Consider the following 21,307-nt stretch of genomic DNA (forward strand, 5'->3'; position numbering starts at 1 on the left):
TTCCTTTTAATACGGTAGTGTGCCTTGCATTGGGGTATTTTGGAAGTTTTCATTTCACAAAGCTGAAATCCCCTAAGGCCCTGGTGTTGTATATGAACACTCAGGAGGTAGATGAGTGGAAGGATCTTACGGGAGGGACACTCGGTTTGTTCGAGCTTGAATACTTGAGAAGCGTATTTCTAGCAAGTTCTGGAAGGAAAAACACAACGTCAGTCAGCCAAAGGCAGGACACTGGGAATGGTCATAGAGGGTCAATGCAACTCCTGCTCAGGACTTGACCAAACACCAGCTTTTCACCTTGAACTTGTAGGGAGCAGACACTCAGGAGGACAAAGGGCAACAGACTGGATCATCATCCAGTTACCTGGTGAAATGGCTTCTGCTTTACATCTTTTCCCATCCATTAACTGTGGCTGGAAACCATGAAGTCATCATCTGGCAACCCTAAAGGCTTTTACTGTGATAACTTTTTTTTTTTTTTTTTTTTTTGCGGTACGCGGGCCTCTCACTGCTGCGGCCTCTCTCGTTGCGGAGCACAGGCTGCGGACGCGCAGGCCCAGCGGCTATGGCTCACGGGCCCAGCCGCTCCGCGGCATGTGGGATCTTCCCGGACTGGGGCACGAACCCATGTCCCCTGCGTCGGCAGGCGGACTCTCAACCACTGCACCACCAGGGAAGTCCCTGTGATAACTTTTGATCGCATCACATTCCTTCCATTTTGCCTCCACTGCTTTCATCTTTTATATGAATAGATCTCTTATTCTCAAAAGTAAACTATGTATATGTTTAAAAATTCAAATGTACAAAAGGGTATAATAGTTAAATCAAAGTCTACTTCAAACCATACAAAAGTAATTCTACTTTGAATTCAGTCCTCAGTCCCCCTATGAAATCATTTACCTCGTCTTTTTCTCTTTTTCCTCTTCCACTCCTACTCCTCCTTTCGTTCCTCCCTCCCTCCCTCCCCCTCCCTCTCTCTCCCCCCACTCTCTGCATGTATATATATGTACACACACATATAAACAGACAAACACAGATGTCTTTTACACAAACATATTGTTTGTTTTACTTATATTTGTACATTATTCCATATCAATTCTTATAGATGTACTGTATTTTAATTTTTTTAAATTGAAGTATAGTTGATTTACAATGTTATGCTAATTTCTGCTGTATAGCAAAGTGACTCAGTTATACACATTATTTTTTTTTTAAGATTTATTTAGTATTTATTTATTTATTTTTGGCTGCGTCGGGTCTTAGTTGCGGCACTCGGGATCTTCGTTGAGTCATGCAGGATCTTTCACTGCGGCGCGCAGGCTCTTCATTGTGGTGCGCAGGCTTCTCTCTAGTTGTGGCATGTGGGTTTTCTCTCTATAGTTGTGGTGTGCAGTCTCCAGGTTGAGTGGGCTCTCTAGTCGAAGTGCGCGAGCTTAGTTGCCTTGCAGCATGTGGGATCTTAGTTCCCCGACCAGGCATCGAACCTGTGTCCCCTGCATTGCAAGGCGGATTCCTTACCACTGGACCACCAGGGAAGTCCCAATACATTCTTTTTTTTATATTCTTTTCCATTATGTTTTATCCCAGGAGAATTAGATATAGTTCCCTATGCTATATAGTAGGTAGATGTACTTTATTTTAAATCACTGCATAATATCTGCTAAGGTTTGAATGTTTGTGTGCTCCCAAAATTCACATGTTGAAATCCTAATGCCCAATGTGATGGTATTAGAAGGTGGGGCCTTTGGGAGGTGCTTAGGTCATGAGGGTAGAGCCCTCGTGAATGGGATTCATGTTCTTATAAAAGAGACCCCGTAGAGATTTCACCCTTTCGCCATGTGAGGACACAACGAGAAGTCTGGGATCTGGAAGAGGGCCCTCACCCGACCTTGTTGGCACCCTGTTCTCAGACTTCCCAACTCTAAAACGGTGAGAAACAGATCTCTGTTCTTTATAAGCTAGCCAGTCTCTATGGTACCCAGGCTAAGACAACATCACACAACATGGATGAACCATAATTATTATCACCTACTGCTGGGTATTTTTTTTTATATTTTCTTATTACAAATAATGTTACAATAAAATCCTGCATGCATTTGTATATAGATACATGCAAGAAAACGTATTGCTCTATGTATCTTTGTATGCATACGCAAGCATATATGTTGACCAGATCTGGGGTAGTGGAAAGACTAGGTCAAAAGATATGCATATTTCAAGTTTTGGTAGTTATTGCCCCATTGCCCTGCAAATACACGAACCAATTTACACCTCATCCACCAACATGTGAGAGTGCTCCCCTGCCCACATAACCTGCTAACTCATTGTGATATTATAAAGTTTGGCCTTGCCCATCTGAGAGGTAAGAAAAAGAGTATCTCACTGTAATTTTAATTAAAGAATGAATATTTTTATGAGCAGCAATATCAAGTAATTTATAGAGTTCTTCACAAGAATTCACAGATCCTGTATTCAAGTGTCCTATCCTTTAGTCAATGTTTAAAGTATATTATTTACTATGTGCCAAGTGTTGCATTGACAGTCACATACTTAAGCAAATTAGGACACAGTTCCTACCCTCAAGGCAATCTAGTAGAGGAGAAAGTTATTAAAATGATAATTAATATGCATTGTGATAAGTACAATAATAGAATATGCATACCGTTTGGATGTAGAAATGCTTAACTCTAGGTAAAGAGCTTTTTCCTGAAATGTATCAATACCTTATTTAATTTATTTTTACATTTTATAAACATATTCAAATGTGATGAGAAAAGTAAACAGAATACCTCGGTCAGCAAGAAGCATAATTGTGGCAATTACAGCTAATAATTAAAGGTTCTGATTAGTTGAAAAATTATTTTAACTGGCTCATCTATGCTTATAATCTATTGAAAAAAGAATATGTAGAATAATTTATAAAACTCTCTGTTTTGTTTGATACTTGTTTTGGGGACTTACAACTTTGCCTAAAATATAATTCACAGCACATCTTTTCTCTCTCCACTTCGCAGATACTGTTTAGCTCTTCTGAAATCACAGCACAAACTTTAGTTTCCTACCCTTCCTCCTCCCCCAACTCACTGAACCATTAAATGTTTAACATACGGTGATTCCTATTAACTGTTGGATTGTTATACCATGCTAAAGAAGCTTGCCCTTTAGTATGAGGTGTGTTAAGGATAGTTAATTATAGTACACAGAAAGCCCTTTAAGTATTCAGATCCTATAAAATGTGATAATAATGTTAACATCATTGACCGGTAAGGCTACTACTTGAGCTTTTAATTATCATTTTAACCTTTAGAAGCTGTCTTCCAACCAACAGGAAAGCTTTAAAACTTTATCCTTGGACTAAATTCAACTCACTGATCACATTCCCTTAATTTCCAAACTTCATTGCATTGGTTGTAGTCAACTGGTGAGTCCTCGCTAAAATGTAAACATCCAAGCTGCGCTGCACACAGAACTAGGCAGAAGAAGCTGGTGTGATGTACAGAAGCTGTGGAGTGAAGAGTTCAAAGGTCTAAGTTTGACTTTCAGTTCTGTTCTCTTTAGCAAGTCGCTTACCCTTTTGTTGATGCTGATTTATTATCAGTACAATGAGCAAATACTACTTTCGCTATCTACCTCTCAGGGTTATGGTAAGGATCAAATGAAATAATAGGTGGAAATGGATGAAGAGTTATAAGCAGTAAAGTTCTCCCATCCCCTTTCACAATCTCCCTTGCTTTCCCTCCCAGACCCTATTCTTTATGTGGCCTCCACCTACCCAAAGCCTTCCATGCTGTGTCATTCCATTTGGGTCTCCTCTGCTCCAGCCCCATGTCTTCCACCAATACTTTCCTGCTTTAGGTTTTATCTCTCAGACCCTAATTTTTACTAGAAGACAGCTATAATAGCAGAAAGAATAATTTGTAAATAATAATGGGCTACATTTATTGAGTAGTTACCATATGCCAAACCATAAAGTCATCACTAGCAACATTTAAACTTTTCCTGTGATAACTTCCGATTATATCATATTCCTCCATTTTTCCTCAACTTGCCATGCAAAGAACTTTATATACATTATTCTCAATCTTTACAACAAATCTATGCAGTGGAGTCTATTATTATTCTTGTTTTACAGATGAGGAAACTGAGATTTGGAAAGTGAAACAATTTGCCTGTGGTCATGCAACTAAGTTGTGATGGAGCTAGGCTTTGAACCTCACAGGAACTCCTCCCATAATCACTGTGCTCTTCTGCTTCTCCTAGATGCAGAACTAATGTAATGAACAAATGGTCACTTATATCACCTTATTAATTTAACACGCTCATTGAATTATACAGTCGGAAGCTGGAAGATCATCTACGTTAACCATCCATGCCATCCTTATCCTCATTTATCACACACCTAAGTCACATTCTGCCTTTTGCTTCAATACCACCAATGAAGGATGTACACTACGTCCCCAAAAGGAATCCCTTCATATTCAGACAGCTCTACTGGGAAGTTCAAGTGAAAATCCTCCTTCCTGGAAAGCCATTCACTCATCTTAATTTTACCTGAAAGCTTTATTAAAAAACTATAATTCAAATGTTCTAATATAATAAATCCTCTAATGATCTCTTCTCCTTGATAAAGTATTCAGTGCACCTTGGCCATGGTGGTCACTCTCAAATGAAAGCACCTAAGCTCTCTGCATTTCTCCAGCTCCAGCCATGCTCTGATGGTTGAACAAACTTCATTGTTACAGATATTCTAGTTCTTCTAATCCCACCTAAGATACCATTTAAGATTGTGGGGGATAAATCATATCATGGTTTTGACCCATACATGAGTTTACATCTCCTACATCTTTTCTCACTCCCTCTTCCACGTACTGTATTTGAAATTGACCATGTTGGAGTTTGTCCATCTTTTTAAAACAATGGTTCTAACTGGGGCGGCATATTAGAATCACCTTGCAAGCTTTAAAAATATTGATTTCTGGGTTGCATTTAGAGATTCTGATTTATTTGGTATAGGACGTGGCCTTGGTATCAAGATTTATAATTGTATTATTTTCCTATGTATTTATTATCTCAGCTTTATATCATCTATAAATTTAAAGACCAGGTCATCAATGTTTTCACCAAGTCATTGCAGAGTCCTGGAGCTTCACTTTAGGTTAATATTGGCCAGGTACGCTTGGGTATAGGCATTCAACCAGTTACAAATCCACTAAAGTACACTATCACTCAGTCAACAGTTTTCTCTTTTGTTCACAAAATAATATCAAGAAAGATTTTGTTAAATGTCCTACAGAAAGCTAATCTAGGGCAGTGGTTAAAAGCATGGATTCCGGAGCCCAACTGCCTGGATTCAGATCTCAGCTGAGTTACCTGCATGACTTTGGGCAGGTTACCTAACCTCTCCAAACTTCAGTTTCCCTACTTGTAAACAGGTATAATAGTACTTACTTATAGGGCTGTTATACGGATTAAATAAGTATATACATATAAAGGTTCTGAAGCAAGAAACGAGTGTTAGAAATCATTTCCAAGCCATCCGTATTTTCTCCTTAAAGCATGACTCATAACCCATTATAGGATTTCTAACTACTGTGTACACAGAGTGACATCCACTGCTTGTTTCCCTTAATCTACATAAAAATTTTTGTGTACCTAAAGTATACAAAATCTAAAAGTTCCAGTTAAGCAAGAGTTAACTAAGTTATTATGAATGCAGTATTACCCATTATACAATAATAAAAATACATAAAATGTAGACAAATACCAGAAAAATTAGTCCCTGTAGGTTCATTTCTAAATTTGCTTCCTCCCGAATATTTTGAAATTGCTCAAAATTCAGGCTTCCCTTTCCAGTACCCGCACCCCTCCCCCCCCAAAAAAAACTTGAGTAAAGAAATACCACCTTGACTTCCTGGAAGAAACAGAAGGTTTCTGGATATAAAGCCACTTCCTCTATCATATTCTAAAAAATCAACACTACCAAAGAATGAATCAGAGAAAAAAAATAGAACTAGAATTACCATAGATCTCCAAGTGAAATTCACACACCAATTTTGAAATGTCAGCAAAAACATGTTCAGCTAAATGCCCCAGTGGCGTTGCAGACTCCCTGGATGGAATAAGACAGAAGTCTCCTCACTCTGACAGAATAGTCATTCCCTGCGGGAGGCATCTATTTATTACTCAATTGCCATTTGCAAAGAAAATATAGCTATTGAATAATATCACCCTTTAGGAAATTAAGGGAATTGGAGTCTGTCAAACTACTAGCAACTTTTACTCACCCACCAGTGCCTCTTCTAAAAATGAGAACAATTTCAAAGAAAAAAATGTTTTTTGAAGATATTTAGTGAAGAAAGTTAGATTATGGATTCACATTGGTATTTTGCCATAACAAACAGACCACGCAGACAGATAGGACTGATATAAGTAGGAGGACATTGGAGTTGATATGGAGACTAGAGTGATATTTAAGGTAAGGAGGAATCAGAATCTTTTCCCAGAGTACAATTTAGATACCAGAAATAGGCCAACAATATTATTTGAAACAATTAGAAGTAATGCATAATACAGTAACATTTATGACTAGGCAAAAATAGAAAACAGATTGATGATGGGAAGCAAAAAAGTATATCTTCTGAGATCCAAAATAATCAGATTGAAGTAGCGGTATACCATGAATACACATGAAAAAACTGGAAGTAAATTGTCGTTTGTCCTAGGACAACAGACATTGAGAAATTAACTAGATCATGGGGGCAAGGGAGTTACCATTTAACTGAAAGAAGATATGATTTACTAAACAGTTCTTTATTGGGCTAGCAGAGTTAACCCATTTCCAAAACTTGGGTTAACTGCTCTCACACTCAACTGATCCGTTTGGGCTCAAAATAGGTTTCCTGGTCTGACATGTCACGTGACTGACACAGGGAGAACTGAGGTGGCATTTTAGACTGGGTACAAAAAGGGTATCTTGAAGAAATTACTCCAAACATTACCTCTACCCTGCTGACTAATCATCTGCAAGGCAGCCTAACACAAAATTCTGTTACAGTATATGTGACTCAGTTCTACATGTTTTCTCTCATTTTGAGAATCAGATTATATACTGATGTCTAGTCACTCCTGTTGGGGATATTTACAAAAACAGTGGTGGCGGGGAGGGAGGTATTAAGAAGTGAAAAGAGAGAAGAAAGGTAATGGAGCTTCGCTAAGTGAGCGAAGAGAATTTTACAAGATAACATTAGGTGAGATGAAGGAAGATGAGCCTTTATTCTCCTGTGTAAGAGAGACATTCAGAGACAAGATAGAGTAACTCTGGGCTGGGAACAGGGTTTTTGATAAATAGCTTAGCATCTGTATGGGTATTATGGGTATTATGTTAATATATTATAAAGTTTTAATAAGAATTCAATAAAGACCTGTCTATAAATATTTTGATTCTTTATGAGGTATATAGTAGGTCCACAATAAATGTAATCTCCATTCTGCTTTACTCAGCTGTGTTACACTGTGTTACACTGAATAATCCAAGCGTCCTTCTAAGTCAAGTTTGCAAGTTACTCTGCCTCCCTGAGAAACCTAGGAAATGGCAGTCAAAAGACATGAGTCCTAAAATCAAAAGGGTAATGAATATTGAATAAAATCCAGATGGAGCGGGGAGGCAGCATTGAGGGAGGGACTTCTCATTATGCATCTTAACTACAACAAAACCAAATTAATTTATAAGCATCTCAAACCTACTGAGGGAGAAAAATCCTGAAAATGTTCTAGTTGGCAAGGGGTGGTAACGATCGGAAATTAATTGTACAATTCTCATGATTTATTTAAAATGTTACTGACAGCTATTATTTAATGTGCTGCCTTTATTATTTTATCTCAGTAATTACGAGGAGGCTCTCATATCCTTACTCATGATTTCTGCTCTATCAATCCTATTTCTTATACCATTTTAAGTTTCTCAAATGGAAACATTCTTATCATAGGAGTTTCCTGGCATAAACTCGAACAGTAAAAATCGACTGCTTTTACAGAAAAGTGAAGCCTCCATTTTAGCTTTGGTAGACCCGATTTTCTAGGTAATAATTCGAGACTCAATTTCTTATATAGAAACTAGGTAGGGTTCACATATTAAATACAGGACACTAACTCAAATTTGAATTTCAGCTAAACAACAAATAATTTTTAGTGAAAGAATGTCCCAAATATTTAATGGGACATACTTATATTAAAAAGTATTCATCACCACAGCAACATACCTCAAAATAAACAACAGAGTATATAGATAGTCCAAACTAATTACTGAATGCATGCAATGGGAAAGCTCAATGAACTTGAAGAGTACTTTGATTTTTGTAATCATGTTTCTCAACTAAAGCAGGCTTACTATATCTGCTCTATTTCATAACTAATCATTTTTAAAATCTGCTGAAGGAAACTATAGATTGTTATCTCTTGATATAAAAGTGAACAGATGCAGGTACATCACTGAGATTCATGAGAATCTCACATCCTCATGAAAACTTTCTAAATCCTACTTCTTGTGAAAGAGAAATTGCTACTAAGACTTCAGGCAGCTATGCTAAATTATCCTTCATTTCCTCTAGTGAATTTTCCATGATCTATTTAATATGACAAGTTTCACTATTCTAAGAGAATTCTGACATTCTAAAACTTTTTTAAAGTTTTCATTTACTAAACACATTATATCATCAGGAATTTCAAAGAGAAAACATCTCAATGCCCTTCTAACCTTCTAATTCTCAACTCACAAACCCAATTTGTTTCATGGGTTTTGGGGAAGTAAGAAATATGAGATACTTATTTGTAAGTCAAAATCTAAAATGAAATACCCCTAACCAACTGATGATGACTTGTGACATGACATTCCCAAAGGGACAGAAGAAAAATAAGTTGTTTAAAATTATGCTTCATCTAAAAACAGAAAATCTTCTAATTATAATGGCACATAATATATCCCTGCATTTCAATAAACAACATTTTATCTTGAATCCTTAATCATGCAAAATTGCTTAACCTAGGCGACGATCCAAGGATTAACAAGAAAAAAAATCATGAAATTCAAGATTTCAGAAGTGTTTTCAGTTCCCCCGTCAAAGCCATATGAAAGAGAAAGTATAATAGTACCATTTCAACGTGCTCCCTAATCTACATGTATACATTTATTTCCGCCATGCAAAGAATAAACATAAGAATAAATATTTCATTAAATGTCTTGGGAGTTAATTTTGATCACCTCTACTTCAAAATGCATTATGACTGGCAAAACTTTCAACAAGGGTTATTTTCTGATGGAAAGAGAAGGCTAAGTAAAACATTCTCACCACATTTGCATATACATTTCATCTATTATCACTGTGGAAACAAAAACTATTTTTAATATTTCTATAATTTTAGCATTTGAGAACTTTTACTTTTCAAGATGAGGCAGTTGTACGAAAGGAGACATTTTTTAAATGTTTTAATGTATCTTCAGACTATTTAATTTTATTCCTTAACTAAACTTCCTCATAGCACATATATGTATAATGAAGTATGGGTGCTTTATATCAACTATACAATATATAAAAGCCTTACACTCTCTCCCACCGTGCTCTAGGATGCATTAACAAACAAGCAGATAAGCCTAATGATGAATGACACAATATGGTCAGCACTAATAGAGTGGTTTTCTACAAATGCATTGCAAAAAGATGAACAAATACTTTACATTTTGGAACACAGTTATTTTGATGTCAGATGTCAAGTAAGATCCAAAGTGGTAAATGTTAGCAACTTTAAATCTGTTGGTCCTGGATCAAACAGCATAAAGGAACTTTAGAGAAACGACAGTGCATTCAGGAAGGTAGACTGGGTTGGAGCTAAGAGTCTCTTCTTGAGGGTCTAATTAGGTCCTCCCCCTCCGTCTGCTTTTTAAAAATTTATCTCATAGAGACACCTTAGCAGAAGCTATCAGCTTTGACAGAACACCGAAATCATGGTAGTGAACCATAAATTGACCATTACCATAAAAAGAGCTGCTAAATGAGAAACCATGTGCTTAGTATAAAACTAATTTCATGCTTTCAAAAGCACACAGTGGCTTCTAGCAAGATAGTGGCCCTGGGACTTGCTGAGACAGATTGGCGAACGCAAATGGTTTGCTCCTGATGCGTCTGCTTAGCCAAGCTTTACATGTACTGGCAGTAAGCGGGGTTCTCGAATCTTCTGTCAAACAAATACACACTTATCTATAACTTTAGAGCTGAAAGCTATAAAACAGCTGCCTCAAATAAATTTAGCAAGAAAACACATATACACACATACGCACACACACACTGCACACACATATATATACATACCCCATGTGCCACGCTAGCTTCCAATCAAATAAAAATAGACTTCTCTGCAGACCTAACATACCAAACAGGCACTTAATAAGCATACTGTTATCGAATACATCATAACTCTCACAGTCCTTTCTTCTTTAGAAACAGCTTCTCATCACGTAGGAATTAGAGTTTAGAGGAGCCTAAGCAAGAGGACTCCATCTACTTGGAAGCTAACTTTGAGTCTGCCCTTATCAGGCTGGCTTTCAAATACTCTATGCTTATAAAGCCACATCAGACCTGTCTGGGCATGATGATGTAGTCGTTTAACTCCCCAGATGAGTGTCAGTATTTTATTTACATTTAAATGATAAAATCTACTACATTTAAACGTCACATCTAATTAAAACATGCCGTATGAAGAAATGCTTCTAATTTTATCCTCCTCTCGTTTAGGATACCATCTCTGGAAATCAATTACTGTAGGCTGTCCAGTGCATGACAGGTCATAACTTTTAATTATTAATAATGTCAAGCTTAACAAGGTATCAACTCCAATATGTAATCTATTTCACTTACTTTCTTATCTCATAAACATCAGTTGTTTCCTGCTATATATTTTTCACATCAGAGATTCTACAAAGTACATTTAGTTCACAGCCTTTTTTATATACCTGAAGCACATAATAACACTGCTAACTGCCTACTTTTAGTAATGATAGCAAATATCATAATATCACTGACTTGTTCTGAATGTTTAAAATGCAAAGGAAGTCACCTACTGGTAAGATGTCCTCGGCACACAGCTAGCACAGAATGAAAAGAATGTTATTACATCAATTTAAGGAGTTACTTCCCCCCAAAATTAAAGAATCATAGATTTTGCTCTTCACTGTTGCCCCTTCAGATCTGTCAGTACAACACGATAAACACAATTGATAACTCCACAGGATTCAACACAGCATTCGAAAGAATCTGCTCCTGACACCCCAGATCCCGGCGTCCAAGTTTTAGAATAAAAATGCTCACCTCTGCTAGGAAGTCCACTCCACATCCTGGCAGGGCTTTCACCGGCTTCAAAAGCAACCAAGTTGGATAAACAAAACTTCCAGGATGTGACCAGTGTAATGCACGGGGCTACGGAGACTTGGCTCCAGCCCTATTATCTGTGTGACAGTACCACGCTATGTCAGTGCAGCTCCAAACCTTCCCAGATGCTGGCTTGTTGCACTGCTCATTGAAAATCCTTTACACGCTGGCAACATTTTAGGGAAGGACAAGCACACTCTGAGTCATTTGTAAAGAAAGCAGAGCAATTTCAATTCTATATCTCCATGCGTGCTGAAACCAGAAGCACTGTCAACCTACAAGTCTGAGGTGGATTTACGCCGAGAAACAGGCAACCTAAGCCTTCATTATCAATGCATGAAATCAGCCACTGTGATCAAATTCAAGCAAACCACAAGAAGGATATGATTATGAAAGGCTCCACAGATTTAGCACCAAACCTTGTGGAATGAAGAATCGTCTATTGAAATTGTGTAAATGTTAAAAATAGCTCTGGCTTTTCAACAATGAGCAGAATACAGAGAAGAAATCAGTAGTCTATGTTATAAGGACCTATCAAAAAAGCTACAAAAACCAAAATAGCTATAGGTCCCTGGGACTTTTCTATAGACAAATGAAATCACTAGAGGCTATTACAATTGTAACAAAAAAATTCCATATATTTGACACAGATGTCCATTAAAGAGCAAGTTAAACATCTGTTAACCCGTGAGCGCCTGTCCCTAAATTAAAATAATAATGATAGTAAAAATGTGCAGGGCTATGCTAGCACCAGGGCAAAATACTATCAATTTTACTCTAAGATGAATTCCTAAATAATAAAAATTTAAATGTATTTATTTTGTGTAACAAGAAAATAGACGGACAAGGTAGAGAATATTTTTAACCACATAGTCTTTCACTGCTTAGTATTTTTTAAAAAATCTACAGCTCAATAAATCCATACACCCCTACCCCAGCCACCCCCAAATTTATACCTTTACCTTTCACCATCCTTCCTCTTTTATACTAAAATATAAGATTCATGAGCCAGTTGAGATGTCTTAAAAAGGCACAAGGTAGCTAAATCCCAGGAAGTAGCAGCAATGATTTGAGATCACAAAATATAGAGCTTCGACATGTGCATGAAAAGTGCAAAGCAACAGGGACATAAAACATTTATCAAAAAATCACAAAAATAACTGGGAGAAATTCCTAGTAGGCAGCATTGACAAAGCACATATTTAAGGTTCTACTCATATTTTTTTTTAGGTTTTAGGTTTTAGGTTCTCACTGAGACTCTGAGGCAGAGCTAATCAGGATCCAATAAATACAATTCCTGATTTGAGGATCTTCTATAAATGACTGTGTACAGTTTTAGTAATACTAGTAGCTCTTAGGTGTAGATACATTTAGTAGTATCTACAATCTAAAACATCTGTGTAAAAATAAGAACTATGCCACAACACATTTACATAACACAGCATTTTGGAGCAACATTAAACATGGCACTCCTGTGGGTATTCTCCTGATGTCCCTCAGTGTGGAACTGACTCCTTACAGGACACTAGTTGGATTCCCTTCCTTGAAGATAGTTATAGACATATATGAGTGGAGATGCACACAAGCGTGTGTGTGTGTGTGTGTGTGTGTGTGTGTGTGTCACGTCATAGGAGAATGTACTCAACCTTTGTGGTTACTTTTGCTGCCTGAATTCCATTCATTTAGTGTCTCAGGAAGCTCCTAGGAAACAATTTGAATGCATTTTGAGAAATGGCATTGGTATCACTCATTCAGAAATTGCTCCATGTCTTCTCTCTCTCTTTTTCTGTACTTTTCTTGTCTGAGAAAATAGTCTGTGAGAGATTGTGTGCCTAAAACTCTCATTATTATTATACATGCAGCTTCCTAGTAATAAGATAAAACTTTAAAATGAAACTATAATATTTGATTATAGGTCCTTAATCCCTTATCTAAAACCCCTAGTGCCAGATGCATTTCAGAATTCACATGCTTTCAGATTTTAGAAAGATAATACTCTGCGTATACTGTGAATTATATAATGCCTCAAGTAAAGTCTAGGGCAAAAGCCTATAATCAGACATATTAACAGTTCTGCAGCAAAATACGTGCATATTCAGACTAGATGGGATAAAGACTATTATTAACCTCACACACATCAGTTCACGTCAGGTTTTGCCATCAATATAAATTACAAAACCTTCTGATTTTCAGAGCTTCTTGGATTTTGGAAATTACAGGTAAGAGACTATAGACCTGCAGAAATGTTTACCTAAACTGTTGTAAGGTTATGGATTGGAAAATAATACCTTACCTTGGCAAGTGTTCTCTGGCTTGGCAAGAGATCTGGAGATGAGCATTGCTTTAACAGGATAGGCAGAAAAACCACAAGAAGGTGCTATTAAAACTGAGACACAAAGTACAGCAGAGATGCAGCTATAATGCAAGATGACAAAACTAGGGCGTGACAATGGAAGGTAAGAAGAAGGCATCCAGAATTATTGTGTCAAGACATAGCAAAACATAATGATGAAAATATCAACCACTCACTGATTACCTACTTTATACCCAGGAATGTGAAAGGCACTTGACATAAATATTTCTTTTAGCAACCTACTTTATAATTTTCAAAAGGATATTTTAAAAGAAAAATGTGTCTTCAGAATGAGGCATAAAACATTGGGTTATCTCACCCTCTTCTCATTGTATCCCAAAGCAAAACATCCACAATGGTTTTTAAACATCACATGTGAGAATGTCAGAAACAAAGGAAAAAAAATAAGCTTCACCTTTTGAAGTAAAGGTCCATATTTTTTTTTATATACTATTTGGTGTATGAGTTCTTTAAAATCACTTATAGAAAAAGAAAGTGATACGATTTACCATCAATATTCAAACTGAATAACATTAAAACCCATTTTAAAAATATATTCTTAAGACACATGACTATTATGTTGTATTTACCTGGAGTTTTCCTATATTTCCCAAATAAATACTTTTTTATATGAAGTATATTGAAGAGCATTAACACAGAAAAGTACTGATACTGGACTTAAGACTTCAGACCTACAGAATATTCACATCTTCTAAGAGATCTTCTCAAAAAATAAAAAGTTGCAGTTACGTAGGAAGGATAAGTCTAGAGATCTAACATACAATATGATGACTAGAGTTAATAATACAGTACTGAATACAACTGACCCTTGACCAATGCCAGGGTTGGGGCGCTGACCCTCCGCACAGTGGAAAATCCAAATATAAGTTATAGTCGGTCCTCCTTATCTGCAGCTCATCTATATCCGAGGCTCATCATATCTACAGTTCCTCTGTATCCGCAGACCCAACCAACAACAGATTGTCTAGTACTGTAATATTTACTATTGAAAAGAACCTGTGTGTAAGTGGACTCGTGCAGTTCAGACCTATGTTGTTCGAGGGTCAAATGTACCAGAAATTTGCTAAGAAAGTAGATTTCAATCACCACACACAAAAGAAGTGATTATATGAGGAGATGGATATATTAATTAGCTTGACTGGGGTAATCATTTCACTATGTAAATGTATATCCAATCATCATGTTGAACACCTTAAATATATACAACTTTCATTAAAGAAATTTAAAAACTGTAGGTATGCTCCCCCCAAATAAGAGCATTTCTTGAGTGCCTTTTGGGACCCAGACTTGCAGTGAGGAGGAGTCCTAGGGGTGTTTGTGAGAACAATGGTCTTCCTATTCGCTGTACAAAGAAGAACGGAATACGTGGCTCTAATGTTAGTTCATAGCATATGATCACAAAGTCACATTCCATGTGAAGAAGGAAAGTGCATTTATTCATTTGACAGTACAACATAATCTGGTGAACTTTTTCTTTAGCAACCAAAATAGTGCCCTGGTGGTTTGATGAAATTCTTGCAACTTCTAAAAGTAACTGATTATCTAGAGTCAGGAACTCCCCGGGAATAAAATTAACATCTCTTTATACCTTTTACATCATGTCCACATAAGAAAAGATAAACTTCCAGAATCTGCAGGCCAAGATCTCTGAGTTGCAAGGAAGGCTCACCAGAGGCAGCCTCTTGAAATGAAGTGGGCCAACGTGATGCAAATGCCATCATACTCAGCCCCTAAAAAAATACAATAACCAGACCACCCAGTTCCTCCAAACTCCTCATGTGATCGGGACAAAAGCAAACATGTTTCGCAGCTTTGCCTAAGAACCAGATCCAGAAAAACCGTAAGTGCCAAGGATGAACACCCATCCCGTGGTCAGTTGTAACACTGTTGATGCCTAACTTGGAACAATGCCCAGCAACCTCCATGGCTGGGATGCTGCCGAGTATGAAAGTAGAACTCCTGTATGAAAAAAGGTGGTCAATCAGTGACAACACACTCATCCCACGGTGAGAATCTGAACTCAATAATGTTAAGTTTCTGTTGAGCCAGCTACTGAAAGCCTTTCTCCCTTAGATAAGCTTAAAATAGGTAACGCTTCTATTCTAAGACACCTATATTTTAAGTGTGCCTTTGATGATTCAAATCACTCAGCCACCCAAACACTTATCATGATTGTCTTTAAATTTTTAAATCTTAAATTTTAAAATCTTAAATGTTTAAGAGCTAAAAACCAAGACTTGATGTAACATAACATTTGTCTGTTAATAAATACGATACATGTAAAAGTTCATAGTCCGAAGTATTCTTAAAGCAAAAGACTATCTGCTCTTCACTAAAATAGGGCCAGGCACTCCTTTTAATTCTTTGTTTCTGAAAAAGTTCCATTCAAACTCCTTTATATATCAATTCCTTAGAGCTCTGGGCTTATATAATCAACACCCTTCTTTAACGCTTTTAAACCACATGTACAGAATACAGAGCTGTTCTATAAGGACTTTTTCAGGTGACCTTAGGGGTAGTTCTAGATTTCTGACACCATCCATAATGGCTAGGCTCTATCTCAAAGCATTTTGGAGGGTTGGAGTTATAACTTGAGGCTTCATCCTATTTCCATATTGCTGTATTCTTTCTCATTCATAAGGAATTTCAACCTCAATAAGCCCTGCAATATAAATCTCAGTTGAATTTACCTGGGGAGGACAGATAAGGGGCACTAACTCTATTCTTGTTTAGAAGAATAAAATTAGGATTTTGCAAAATGCTTAGAAACTTACAGTGATCAATACTGGATAAGACAAAGAGTTGGAAAAGTAGATATATATTCCTTCTACTGTGTCATCATTGGGTCTGAATTATTCCAAGAGGTAATTCCTGTGTTCTCTCAAAAGGATCTGGGATTATACCAAGGAAATCAAATGCTCTATTTTCAATGATCTCATTTGGTATATTTTGAACAAGACCTTTTCCCCTCTGAGTCTTCTTGGAAAACTATAGGCAGTTCTATGGGCTCTATCTAATAAATGAGCTACATACTAATTCTTCCATGAAAAGATTTTTATGGACTTATAAGAGGTCTAGGGAAATAAGTGCATTGTAAATAACCTAACCCACCTGCCTCCACACTGAAATGCTTTATCTACCTAGTGCACTTACTGGTAGAAACTCACTGATACTCACTGACATAACGATGATTTGTTATACTTTCACCATGGTCCTTATAGTTTGCAAAAGATTTCTTGGTTAAGTTATAAGTGGCACACTGACTCAACAGAAATGAAGCAAAAGAAAGTATTTTAAACCATATGTTTCTACAGCAAAAGTAAAAGATATTATATTGATGAATTCTAGCCCTATCTCTGCATCTATCACACAAACTTAAGTTTGCATCATTAACCCTTTGTGTTTGTATTTAATATCTCTTAAAATGGACTATAAGTTTTTCCAGACAAGGGGAAACATTAAGGTATTTAAGTTGTATGTTTAATTCCTGAAAACTGGAGAAAAATCTCCCCTACCCCTTCCTCTCTCTCTCTCCCTCTCTCTCTCTCTCTCCCTCTCTCCTCTCTCTCTCTTTCTCTCTCCTTCTCCCTCTCCCTCTCCCTCTCTCTCTCCTCTCTCTCTCTCTCTCCCCCCTCTCTCTCTCTCCCTCTCTCCTCTCTCCTCTCTCTCTCTCTCTCCCTCCCTCCCTCTCTCCTCTCTCCTTTCCCTCTTTCTTCTCTCCTCTCTCTCTCCCTCTCTCCCTCTCCCTCTCTCCTCTCTCTCCCCCTCTCTCCTCTCTCTCTCTCTCTCCCTCTCCCTCTCTCTCACACATACACACAAACACCCTGATACCTCCCCTATATATTCTACCTAAGGCATAGAAGATGCTCAAAAAAAGTCTGTCAAATGAACATGTTCCTGCCCACACACATTCTCGCCTCTTTGTATTTCTTTGCTTTCCATACTCATTAATAAATTCCAGCAAATGTGGTGGGATTAGGAATAAGGCGAGTATCTTATTTTCAGTATACCTGTGGCACCATCTTGTGGTAGATCTATAGTGTTGCAGTTTCAAGCTTAATTTCCAAAGTTCAAAAATGTCTGAGAAAATGCTTTTGAGGATAAATTTTACATTTTAAATATATATGAGACGCAGCGTAAGAAATCTGGCTTATGTATTTTAATAACCCACATACATTTTTAATAGTCTTAATACCTATCACAATGCCCTGACCCTAGAAGCTGTTTCTTGAATGTAAAATTGGAATGAGAATTAGAGAACATTAGAAAGGAAGGGGAAAAAACCAGCTGAAGATCCTGGAGGCATCAAAGAGAAGCACAGAATATGGCAGCAAAGAAAATTACACAGTATAAAATGCTCCAGCTGACAACCCATTTTCAGATCTTGCCCTCCATTCCCACCTCCAAACCATTACGTCCACTTCCTGTTGCAAAACCCATCCTTACTTTCTCCCCTCTGTCCCCACAGTGTCCTCAACTTACTCAAATTCAGTTCAGAATCCCTAAGGCCAAATGAAAGATGCCACGTCTCACACCAAGAGGCAGAGTCTATTTTTCTACCAGTTGAATTTGTCGTGGTCTTGTGACCAGCTCTGACCAAAACAACACAGTGGCTGCAGCTTCTGCTCTTGCTGTCCAGCCATGCTGCTCTGTGACCCATGTGTGATTGAAGCCTATCTAACCTTGTCCAGCAGGAGAGTCTACTGGCGAGAATGACCCAGCCTGCAGCCAGCATCAACTGTTAGATGCTGTGTGCATGAGGCCACCTGAGACCATCCAACCCAGATGAGGTGCCAGCTGCCTGCAGCTGCGTGACTGACCTCCAGTGAGTCCCGGACGAGAACCACCTAGCTGACACCAGCCTCAGTCTCTGACCCACAGAATCATGATTCAAATTTAAAAATGTAAAAAAAAAAGTGTCTAAAGGCTTCTGCCAACCTTCGCAAATTCTCTGGTCTTTCTAATCCTCTCACTCAGTTTCAGGCACGTCTCAGCTCTTTAGACATGTCAAGCTTTTTCTCAATTTAAGATTTTAAACATTCCCTTTACTCCCTTTGAATCACTTTTCTCCACTCTCTTTGCTTGATTAACTCCTGTTTAATCTTAAAAGATTAACTTTAAATGAGATTAGAAATTTGGAATAAATTGAAGGTGGGAGAGAAAGTGGGCATTTTAGTATACAAATGGAAAAAATCAAACACTGAAAATAAGGAAAAAATCCTGAATTCTTTTCATTTTTACTTTGTGAAGAATCTGTTGTAAAAAAATTATGAGAGGTAATATAGAGAGAGATGGATCTCAGACTTTGAATTCTTTTGTGTGGCCTTAGGAAAGGGCTCCAAATCTCTTACTCTTGGTGTCTTTATCTATAATGTGAGGATAGTCATACATGTCCTGTTGAATTTTGAGACCTAAAGCCATTATTTCAATCTTTTCATGATAACCTCTATCTCTGGTGCACCTCAGATCAAGTGCAGATGTGTCTCTCTTGCCACAATTCAACAGAACCTCCATGCTCTTGGCCTGATCTCACATGTACCATCCATTGCCAAAGGCAGGATCACAGGTCACCCCTTAAGAGAGAATCCCTTGCCATTCTGAGAAAATATGGATCCTTAAAGGCCCAGAATAAAATCAGTCCTCCCCCCTATAATCCTTGGGGCAGTTTGATTCTCCATGACAGATGCATACCTTTCCTAAGGACACAAGGAGAACAAAATGTCAAGTTAACGTTTATTACTTTATCTGGTGATGTACCTGCTTCTGATTGGAAGGGGGAGAATCATGTATCACTGAATGAGATGTGGGGAAGTCCTCTGAACAGTAAAAGCCAGACTTACCACATAAACATGCTACAGCCAGAGAGAACTGAAGGCCCCGGTTTTCTGATTCAACGTGCACATCAGGTACATTCTCTGTGCAGAAGTAACCTATAAGCACACACCAGGCAAATTCTGTCCCTCCCAGCTGATGTCTATAGATGGGAGGCAATAACACCATGGTGAGGAATCAGGCTGCAGAACTAGGCTGCCATGTTCCAAATCCTAGCCTTGCCTCTTTCGGCTACTACCTAACCTCTTTATTCCTCATTCACATTGTCCATTATAATAATAATACCTTCCTCACAAATCTGTTGAGAGGCTTCAAATGAGATAACCTCCACAGCGCCATGCCTGGCACAAGGTAAGGCCACATTCACTCACATAACCACAGCCTTTCAGTCTACCTTCACTGTTTTTATGATACTGCAGGAGGTGCAGAGTTGCTTAGAAAGCTCTCAGGAGGGGTGGGGATTGGTTGATGGGGCTGGGTGGCTATATCATTCTATTTCCATGACATCATCCCTCTTTTTCCATGGGTCAGTGGATGCCCCAGAGGAAGACAGGAGCATGAGGTCACCTTTCCCTTCCCTGACCATTTCCCAATTACAAATTTATTTAAAGTAAGAAGCTCCTGGGACTTCCCTGGTGGTGCAGTGGTTAAGAATCCACCTGCCAATGCAGGGGACACGGGTTCGAGCCCTGGTCCGGGAAGATCCCCCATGCCGTGGAGCAACTAAGCCCATGAGCCACAACTGCTGAGCCTGTGTGCTGCAACTACTGAAGCCCATGCGTCTAGAGCCCGTGCTCCACAACAAGAGAAGCCACCGCGATAAGAAGCCCACACACTGCAATGAAGAGTAGCCCCCGCTCACTGCAACCAGAGAAAGCCCACGCACAGCAACAAAGACCCAATGCAGCCAAAAATAAATAAAATTAATTAATTAAAAAAAAAATCTTGATGCTAAAATAAATAAAGAAGCTCCTTTTCTGGGTATAAATCCTCCTCTGTTCGGTTAGTGTTGTCAAAGTGTGATTTTTGGACCAGGAGCTTCCACATCATCTGGGAACTTGTTAGAAATGCAACTTCTCAGGCTTCACCCCCTACTGAATCAGAAACTACTGAATCAGAAACTATGAAAATGGAGCCCAGCACTTTGCATTTCAACCCACCCTCCAGGTGATTCTGATGCACGCCAAATTTTGAGAACCACTGGGTTAAATTATCAGTCATTAATGCATCCAATTTCTCTAAATTTCTTAAGTTCAGATCCATCTCAGAGAATGAGAATGGTGATTGGAATAGGGATGGTGGAGAAATATTATAGCGATGGGCACTCAGGATAAAGAATAGGTCTCAGCCTTTGACAGCAGAGGGCAGGATGAGGGTCACTAGCCACTCTAGAGAGAAAATGAATGTGGTCCATTTTGTCCGGAATTGGGAAGCTGTGTGTGGGTTATGGAAAGTAATCTCTGTGCAATTGGGAGGTAACCTGGGCAAACGGTACCTAAGCTAGGATGTCTGGACTTGTTGGGGAGGCTTCTGGTTGATGAAAACCAGAGTAGGATATAAAGAGAACTCAGGAGTGCTCTGAATCACAGCTGTCGCTGATTTTTTTTTACATGTGTGTTTGAGCAGCTGTGTTTTTCCTATGCCTCTGATCCCATGAGACAAGGATGACTCTTCTCCCTCTTCC

The 21,307-nt window shown here is 38.2% G+C and overlaps 1 protein-coding gene across 6 annotated transcripts in view; it reads right to left on the reverse strand.

Moving 5' to 3' along the window:
* ZNF385B (zinc finger protein 385B) overlaps positions 1–21,307 on the reverse strand; it is a 312,338-nt gene that overhangs the window by 278,807 nt on the left and 12,224 nt on the right. Inside the window, exon 1 of one of the 6 annotated variants that reach the window (XM_049712588.1) lies at positions 11,358–11,704. The exons of the other annotated variants lie outside the window; for them this stretch is intronic. Within the exon in view, the coding sequence (XP_049568545.1) occupies positions 11,358–11,382 (25 nt within the window). The 5' untranslated portion in view covers positions 11,383–11,704. Of the gene's footprint in view, positions 1–11,357; positions 11,705–21,307 lie in introns of those variants that run through there. 6 annotated transcript variants of the gene reach the window in all.

Source organism: Orcinus orca, chromosome 7 (genome assembly GCF_937001465.1).
Source record: "Orcinus orca chromosome 7, mOrcOrc1.1, whole genome shotgun sequence".
Classification (NCBI taxonomy): domain Eukaryota; kingdom Metazoa; phylum Chordata; class Mammalia; order Artiodactyla; family Delphinidae; genus Orcinus; species Orcinus orca.